At 25.9% G+C, this 10388-nt stretch overlaps 1 protein-coding gene across 1 annotated transcript in view; it reads right to left on the bottom strand.

The window, feature by feature from the left end:
* Positions 1-8432, bottom strand: part of Inx7 (innexin 7) — a 34919-nt gene extending 26487 nt beyond the window's left edge. Inside the window, exons 1-4 of the mRNA XM_017912095.1 lie at positions 8042-8432; positions 6098-6188; positions 3372-3453; positions 2019-2196 (exon numbers count right to left, since the gene is read on the bottom strand). Of these exons, the coding sequence (XP_017767584.1) occupies positions 2019-2196; positions 3372-3453; positions 6098-6188; positions 8042-8129 (439 nt within the window). The 5' untranslated portion in view covers positions 8130-8432. The remainder of the gene's footprint in view (positions 1-2018; positions 2197-3371; positions 3454-6097; positions 6189-8041) is intronic.
* Positions 8433-10388: the final 1956 nt, after the last annotated feature.

Raw genomic sequence — 10388 nt, 5'->3', positions numbered from 1 at the left:
TTTATTAATACTATTATTAATACTGACATTAATAGTATGATTAACCATTAAATTGCTGTTTTTAATAAAATAAAATTTTTTATAAAATCTTTGATAGTATATTGTTCCAGTTACAACTTCTTTGATTTTTTAAATAAAAAATACACAAAGTCCATTCTTTAATAAACAATAACTCTTTATCAAAGCATTCAATAAAGGAATATTTTTTACCTAAATTCATATTTCCTAATAAAAACTACATTAACATGCAAAACTAATATAGTTCGTCATTAAAATTTATTGTAACATTTAATGATATTATGAAATTAATTATAAAAGGTATGTCAAAATATTTGTTTCATAAAGATTGTGTTATTTGCATGTATGCATTCATTAATATTTTAAATCAGTTATTAATATCTTAAGCCAGTGACACCAAAAATAATGAATAGAAGAGAATTTAGCTATTTAACTAAACATATATTTATATGTATGTAAACGTATACAAGTAATGGAGAAAATGGAGCACATGTTGTTCAAGCGTCAAATAGCGAGTGTTAATCTCACATGAATTATTTATATCCTAATTACAATTTGCGCTTATAAATAAGTATATCGGCTGCTCGGATTATACATATCTCATTAAGCCATTTTAGACTATTTAATTCGTGTGAAATATTCCAAATTGTGGAAAATGGTGTAAATATATTTTCAAAATATTCATGGGTGTCTAATAAATCAAATTATTAAATAATTTGTGAATATAATTAATAGCCTTCTAAAAGAATATTTTAGAACTGTCATGATGGATCTTTGAATTATTATCCTATCTTAATAGAAACGTGTATTTGTTACTTTTAATTTAAAAATAAAAAGTAATATTATTTGTTGCATTAATTATTTTATGCACTACTCTGAATAATATTTAATAGTACTGTTTAATAATTTGGCTGGTTAGTAATAATAATATTATCATTATTAAATTATAATGAATTAAAATTATAATTTTGTAATTTCTATAAATATCAATATTTATTAAAATATTAAATAAGTATTGAAAATTAATTATAAGAATTAATCGTTATATACACAAGGGCAAAAGTTATTTCAAACTTAAGTGATAAAGAAAATTATTAAAATTCCTATTTTATATTTAGTAAATAAATGTTATTATTAAAATCTTATCGAAAATACTAGAATAATTTCTGACATAGCTTTACAGTTATAAGATCATACCCAAATTATTTCTATAAACGTCAAACAATAATTCTTTAAAAGTGAAAGAAATTATGCACTATAATGTTCATGCTTATTCGAACAATATTTTATATCAAGAAATATATTATTTATTATTTTATATGTAAAAATAAAAAGAGAGTTCATTTTGTTATTCTAATATTACTTTAAATCGATCTAGTCATAATAGTATGAACGTTTTTCAACATTCATTTTTCCATTTTTGCAGGAACATAAAATAAAATGTACATATATTACAAGATTACAATGTTTCACTCACATGGAAATGATTTTCAAACTAGCCAAAGTTTAGATAAACTTCGCTTTATTTACCAAACCTAAAAAGTAAACCTAAATATTTTTCAAAACTTTATATTATTAAATCTAATATATAAGAATTGTAAGAACAATATTTTTGTGGTTCCAAAGAGAAAATATTATATAACTAACTTCATCTTTTTTTCCTTAATTTGAAATCCAAAAAATAGTAATCGTGATAAATGAAATAAAATTGTATAAATAGCAGCTTCCAAGTTACACGACGTTATAAATTAATTGAAAATCGAAAATGAACAATAACAGAATAATGAAATTTTACATGTAAAAGAAAGTATGCTACTCTACGTAAAATAATGAAAGAAAATAAAAAATTGAAGGACAAGATTGGAATGACGAAGTCGAAAGGTAAACCATGGTGGAAAATAATTTTCCAGGTAGAAAGAAAGGACCATGGGCTAAAAGCTCGTGCACTATGCGTACAAAGGTATGCGCGATAAGTTGGTGGGTATTATAGCGGGACTGACCTTCAACATTCCGCCACAGGTAGTGAGGCATGTAAAAGAGGATCGCCTGAAAAAACAGAACGAAGGGCACCCACTGGTAGTAGGCATGGTGCACCACGGAGTCTTTCGAGGTCGCTGGTCCCACGCCAGGATGCGGAATTTCGCCTAACTCCACGGACGTTATGTTCATATGCTTCGTCTGTAAAATTCGTCTTACGATTTATAGTGATTTTTGCTTTAAAATTTCGGGAAAAAAGAACATTGCTAGGTCGATAAATTATTTCAGAAAAAGGAACATTGCTAAATTGATAAATTATTTTAGAAGAAAGAACGTTGCTAAATTAATAAATTATTTCAGAAAAAGGAACATTGCTACATTGATAAATTATTGTAGAGAAAAGAACGTTGCTAAATTAATAAATTATTTCAGAAAAAGGAACATTGCTAAATTGATAAATTATTTTAGAGAAAAGAACGTTGCTAAATTAATAAATTATTTCAGAAAAAGGAATATTGCTACATGGATAAATTATTTCAGAAAAAGGAACATTGCAACATCGATAAATTATTTCAATAAAAAGTACATTGCCAAATTAATAAATTATTGAACAAAATAGAGCATTGATAAATTATTCGAGGGAAAAGAACATTGCCACATTGATAAATTAATTATCAAATGAAATAATATAATAGATAACAAAGACAAAATAATAAGTGAAAAATGAAACAAAATACAAGAATAAGAATAAAGAATATAAAATATAACAACGAAAATATGAAATATAAAAAATGTGTAAAACGACAAATTGTTTCAGCATTTGTTTTACATTTGCATAATCCAGTAATCTTTTAATATTGCTTAAAAAATTCATTCTACGATTATTAATAATTTTGTCAAATTAAAAACTTTGGTAATTATAATATTTCATATTAAACTTGTATTGTTTCCTTTTATTCTGCGTAAACAATTCAAAATTTCTTAATTGTTTTCGACTTTGAATTTTAAACGATTGGAATATCTCATAGAAATTACTCAAAAATTTGTAATCTTTGAATCTTTCTCTTTTTCCAAAATCTTTTTTCGCGTGATTTAGAAGAAATTTGGAAGAATCATAATTATTTCATCATTACATTTATCCCAGTAAGAAATTACTTGAAAATTTATTTTAAAATTTGTAACAAATTTTTCGTCACTTCGTTGAGAAAAAGAAAAAGAATATTTTTAAGAAATTTATTGTAAAAATTTGATGTATTCACGAAGAATCATCCTTCCTGTAAGACTGCAATTTTATCTTCGAACTCTATCTTTAAAAGCAATGATTATATATAGAATAGAGAATATAGAATAAAGAATAAATTATTATTAATATTTACCACTGTATAAGTAGACGTAAAAAAGCAAAATGTGTTGATTACTTTGACTACATCATCGCTCATTCCAGCCCCTGCGATGCACCTTATCCATAAAACATAACGTCGAGTATGGTTATCTGTTTTATTAGCATTTTTTAATTGGCAAATATATCCGTAATACGTTATCTATGGGTCACGAAACATTATTTTAAATTTGCGACTCATATATAAAGCTCGTTTTATATTATGAATAATTAAGCAAAAGTTCGTAGAAATATAATATATTTATATGAGAACACCTTTTATTTTAACGAAAATAATAAATGACTCGATAAACGTGCAATTGATTCAACATCAATTAGAACTGGTTTCTCGTTTCAGATAATTTCATAAAGAAATGTTTTTCGTGAAATTAGTTTCATTTATATCTTCATATTTTGTAATATTATTTCATCGAAATTTTAGAAATAAAATTTTATTTTAATAAAGTAAGTTTCATAAATTTATTCGTAATTAATTTGTCAATTGAATAGAAATTATTTTACTAAATTTAGGTATAAGTAGTAAGTATCGCAATAAAATTACCGAATTCTTGTTTTCATTATTGAAAAACATATTTTGATTCTTTTTTTTTTTCTTTGTTTGTTGTCTTCAATAAATGTTGTATAGGAAATAAACAAAAATTCAAGTTAGGTACAATATCATCTGTATCGAAATCTGACAATTTTGAAAAATATATTAATTATTCGGTAGTATAGGTGCTTCCAAAATCAATGGTATCATAGTGTTATTTTACAATTTGTTCTAATTCATATTCGTATTATAAAATGTCAATAAGAGTAACGTAATCTGAAAGATATTAAATCAAATTAATTATTACAATTTGTTGATATTTAATTTTGATTAATTTTATCTGTCAATTTTTCTTTATCAGATTGTCTTAAATAATGAATCATGGATGGCGATGATTAAACTTATTATTCTAATAATTAGTTAAATAATTATTAAATAATTTCGTTTAATATTTAATATTTTAATATTGTAATTAATTTATATAACTTACTTTTTCAAAACTCGAGTTTTAATACGTAAATCAAAATTTAATTACGATTTTCCAAAATATCTTAAATTCGTTATTTTTGTGAAAACCTATTTAACGAAATTCTTATTTTCGTAAAAGGTATCATGAAAAATCTACCGCTTATTGTAAGTTGTAAAAAGAAAAGATAAGAGATTATCCACTTGTTATCAAAGTAAGTAAAATACATTAATATTATCTTGCTCTTTTCAGTGAAAATTTTGGGAAACGTCACATCTGTTATCAAACGAAGGAATTATTAACTCGACTTTATCGAAACTTTATCTGAGAAATATACCCTGATTCAAAGAATCTTCGTTTTTTGACAAATCAATTCTCTTTCGAGGGAAAATCCAATTAACAGTTCGCGTCAAGTGATTCACTGCTGCGACATGGGTTTATTCCATAGCAATTTGGTATTTTAACTCTTCTTGCAATATTTAATAAAAAAATATTTATATTTAATAGATATCCATAATTAATAGATAAATAAATAATAGTTATTTTTAACTCGAATATTATAGACAATTTCTGATATTTCGATATTCACATATTTTATAGGCATTTCCAATATTCACTTAATTTCTTTCAATTACGTCTCTTATTTTAATTATTTTAATTAACATTCAATATCAATCTATTTTATTATAGTACTTTACTATAGTATTACTGTAGTATTTAATACTTTACTATAGTATTATAGTACTTTTATTATAGTACTTAATTTCTTTCAATTACGTCTCTTATTTTAATTATTTTAATTGAAATTCAACATCAATCTATTTTACTATAGTATTATTTTACTATTTAGGACTTTACTATAGTATTATAGTACTTTTATTATAGTACTTAATTTCTTTCAATTACGTCTCTTATTTTAATTATTTTAATTAAAATTCAACATCAATCTATTTTATTATAGTACTTTAACCAAATTTGACTTAATCTGTATAATTTTAATTTTTCTAAGATAAAGAAGGTGTATCTCGATTCTTTCTTTTAACACTCTAAACTCATATATAATATATAAAATATCTCAAATCTTGCTGAATAATAAATATTTATTTTAATTTGAAACAATATAATATGACAATTGGAGATCAAATTTTCATAGAAAAATAATTTAAAAATAATTTCATAGAAAAAAATAGAAGAATTTCTTAAAATTTCCTTAAACACATTTTTTCAGTGAGACATACTTAAAGAAAACAGCATCGAAATTAAAATTAAGTCTATTATTTTTCAATAATCAATCAAACGTTATGTATAATATATTTTAGCGTGAATCTTTTACTTCTATTTAAAACTGTGTTGGTACCCTTAATTTTGGAATATATAATAAAAAGTAATTTCTATTGATAACATATAATATATAATAATTTATCGTTATTTTCGAATCGAGGATTATTGAGACTTTCCTACAATTAGATAGAGGACAAAAGAAATTCCTCGATTCCCAGTTTTAAAAGTCCGAGAGTTCTATTTGATAACACAGACGTCAAATACAAATGAAAGATAACCATAGTTGATCACTCATTGCGACTACTATGAAATAAGAAGCAAGTATTGCAGCAGTAATAAGTCAGTTAATAAGGTTTCGTGCGTTTCTAATAATATTGTAACAGTAGAAAACCCAATGATATAGTGTTAAGAATACTCATAAATGTACCTGATATGTTCTCCGATAAATTGCCTAGCTGTCACCAGCAACGTGGACATCAAGAGTATCAGAAACGTGACTCTGTAGTGTAGCTTGAAAACTAATGACAAACAATGATTAATTGAAAACGATTAATCGTAAAGAAAATAAAGGAGGAATCATAAATTGAAATAAATTAAATAACAACATTAATTAATTGAATGAAGCAATTAACAGTGACAAATTATGTTAAATATTAAGAAAATTGTTTATATAAAAGGAATTAAACGAAATAATAATGTTATTGAATTAAATGATAAATTGTTCTCAAATGTAGCTTTTAATCTAATAATATTCGAAATAATATTCCTGTAAAATATTATATTACATATCAGGAATGAATGATTGAAAATAATACAAAAATTGAAAGTTCACACATGTTGAATGAAATACTAATAATATGAATTAATTAATAAATTTAACGAAACGATTAACAAGTAGTACCCAATGTGATTTGAAAGTTATTCGTGTCCAAAAATTAATTGAAAAAAGGCAAAAGGAAAGATTCACAGAAATTGAATAAAAGGAAATAATAATATCAATGAACTAATAAATCAAATGAATAAATTAACTGACGGTGATGTTAAATATTAATGAAATTGTTATTGATATAATAACTAAATAAAGAAATACCGAGGATCATAATGAAATAGTACTCAGACGTAGCTTAAAGCTAATTGCATTCAATTTAAAATAATTACTTCAAACTAATTAATGAAAAAGGAAACCAGAGTGGAAGATACGTATAGTTTGAATAAAATGAAACAATAATACCGATATGACAATAATAATACAAATAAATTGAAAGAATAAGTGAAAATTAAATCAAATTAATAAACTGATAAAAATTAAATAGACAAATAATGACGATGTTAAATATTACTAAAATTGTTATTCAAATAACAATTGGATAATAACCTGAATATTAATAACCAAATAAAATAATAATACACTATTCGCAACAATTACAGTAACTATAATAACAATAAAATAAGAACATTAATCTTAATAAAACTAGTATTGATAAAATAATAAAATAATAATAACAAACGTTATATAATAACTTAGTAATCAAATAAAGCAACAACGACAATACAATAACGAACAACAATGCCAAAAATGCTTGCAATTAATGAATACCAAAATAAACTTTCTCCATTTTCCTTCTCGCTCATAATAATAATAATAATAATAATAATAAGAAGAAGAAGAAGAAGAAGAAGAATAACAAGCCTTATTTAATAATCTAATAATCAAACAAAGCAACAACAACAATATAATAGCAAACATCGACATTAATAATAATCACTTGCAATTAATAAATACTAAAATAAACTTTCTCCACTTTTTTCCTATACTAATAACAAGAATAATAATAATAACAGTAGATGTTATTTAATAATCTAATAACCTATAATAATAATAATAATAATAATAATAATAATAATAATAATAATAATAACAACAATAGATGTTATTTAATAACCTAATAACCAAACAAAGCAACAACAACAATATAATAGCAAATATCGACACCGATAGCAATCGCTTGCAATTAATAAATACTAAAATAAACTTTCTCCGCTTTTTCCTACGCTAATAATAATAATAATAACAATAGATGTTATTTAATAATCTAATAATCAAACAATGCAACAACAGCAATATAATAGCAAACATCGGCATCAAAAGTAATAATTTACAACCAACAAACACTAAAACAAATTTCCTTCATGTTTCTTCTCCGCTAATAATAACAACAACAATAATAATAATAATTATACAATTACACAATAACAAACAACAGCACCAAAAATATTCGTTTACAACGAATAATCACTGAAATAAATTTTCTTCCTTTTCCTCCTAACCTAACCTAAGTACGTATCTTTCACGTGTCATTATTCTCATTACCCATATTGTCAATGGCAACGGCGTCCTGCGAGACCTTTAACTTCACATGGTCCTTAAGGACGGAGAACGTAGCTAACACGGTGGCCATCTCTGCGGAGAATCCTTAATCACGGAATCTTTTCTTCGCTTTCAGTTTATCATTCGTTCCCACGGGAAATCCTTCCACGCCGTCTAGTTATCCTGGCCGGTCCCGGATCTGCGGCATCCAGCGATCACTTCCGGTATCCCCACTCTTTCTCTCTTCCTCTTTCTCTCTCTCACTCTCCCTCTACTCCCTCGTCTAGTACTCCAACTCAAGGGTAACGACGTAGAGATCGCGCAAAAGACTTTCCACGATACCAGCGTAATGTTGATTGAGTTCACATTGAACCTTCGAAGCTGGTAAATCTTATTTCCCCTTATCAGCAGCCACGATTGCGCAGTAGCATCGCGAATGACAACGCTTCACGAAACTCGTGGACTCGTAATCGTAGACCGAAGGAGGTACGAGCTATTATTGTTACACAGCCACTTATTCGCTCAGATAAGACGAGATAACATCGTGTTCGAGCGAATGATTTATCAGCAACGAGCACACAATTATTTCATCGAGAATATTTCCTAATTGATCGATCGATCGATCGACCCAGTTCATTCTTACAGGGCTATTTACTTATGCTTTCCTCGTTTTATCGTCTTCCAGGAAAACCATCAAATATTCTATTCTGACCTATATTCCATCAAGTTCTCCGACATTTTCGGGGTTTTTTAATCGTTTACACCCTAATGCTCTTTAACCTTTGATTTTATCTGTCTTTATTCGATTCTTCAATCTTTGACTTAATTTCGATCGCGAGGAATAAACCCGAAGACGTTTCGTAGAATAAGAAAATTGTAAGGTTATGTTATTATAATAGGCTTTGTATCGTGTATAATTTGTTCCATGGAAATATAATACAGTCGAGTCTCCTATAAGCCGGTGTTTTTATAACGCGATTTTTATATAATACTCAGCAAAAATGGCGACAGCTGTCCTATAACGCGGTCTCCTTATGTTTTTCGCACAAGAACATTCCAGCAAGTCAAATGGATCAAAAGAGAAATGATATTTCAGCTCCATTTACAGAAATAGTAAACATTGTACTTTGAACAGTGAAGGATTTTCAGATATAAACCATGAAGATATAGAACTACTTCGGAAAGAGAGTTTAAATGAGGAGAAATTGGTAAAATTAATTGATGAGTCTGTGGTAATGCTTGACATAGATTTTTGATATATATATTGATGTAGAATAAATGATGTGTGATGTTTGGCAGCCCAAACCATAAGGTTACCGCCACCAAAGTTCCACCTTGAAAAATATTGAGGTTCCCAAGAAAATTGAAACTTTCCAATTCCATGGAAAATTGGATACTTTCCAATTCTATGGAAAATTGGATAAATTGGATAATTTACCTTTATTAATCACGTGTACACAGAGTCCACGATTAGAAAAATAACATAAATCTTCAATTATTATTTGATAGCTTGAAAGTATCATTTATTCCTTTGCATTCAATTTTGCAGATAAATTGTATGTTCGCTCTAAAAAACTATAAAAATATTATTTGTAATTAGGATTACATAGGATAAAATTTATCAAAAATATTTCTACCCAAAAATAGTATAAAATAAAATAAATAAATATAAAAAGAGTAGTAAATTAATAATGTTGTATTCAGTTCTCACATAACATATAGCATATGTAAATATATGAATTGTTAATTTTATTTGCACTTTTTAATTTTATTAAATATTCATTTTCTGATATATATTTTGATGCGTGCGCATACCTAAAATAAATAAATAAATATCTTTTCTTAAATAAATAGATCAATTGTTTTTCCTAACAACTCTTTATTGGAACGTAATTCTATTTTTCGTTTCTGCGTAATCAGAACTTTACACAACGCCATTTTTATAACCTACAATATTTCCACCGACGTAGCTACTCGTACTAGACATTTTTCACACGAAACAATTTTATTTCTCTACGATTCTTTTATTCATCTAATCTTTATTATTCGATTAATAATTTACTGTTAATAACTGTACATATGAACCGTTCATTGCACAAATTGATTAACTCCATAAAACAAAAAGTAGAGAAATGCAATGAAATAATGTATATTGTTTTTTAAAATTCCCGTTATAATTTAAATCGAAATAAATATTGTAGAATGCATAAATACAAATGCAACTTTCATCCAACGGTATATAAAATTTATAAGAAAAAGTAGCCAAAAGGTAATCGTTAGTAATGTTACCATTTTTACGTTACTGGAAGAGTTAATCGATCTGGCGAGTGAAAAAAGTAATAAATTTAAA

Source organism: Eufriesea mexicana, unplaced genomic scaffold, assembly GCF_001483705.2.
Source record: "Eufriesea mexicana isolate 0111107269 unplaced genomic scaffold, ASM148370v2 scaffold325, whole genome shotgun sequence".
In the NCBI taxonomy this organism is placed as follows: Eukaryota; Metazoa; Arthropoda; class Insecta; order Hymenoptera; family Apidae; genus Eufriesea; species Eufriesea mexicana.
Note: the sequence above shows the minus strand (reverse complement) of the source record. Positions and strands in the feature narration are given on the sequence as shown.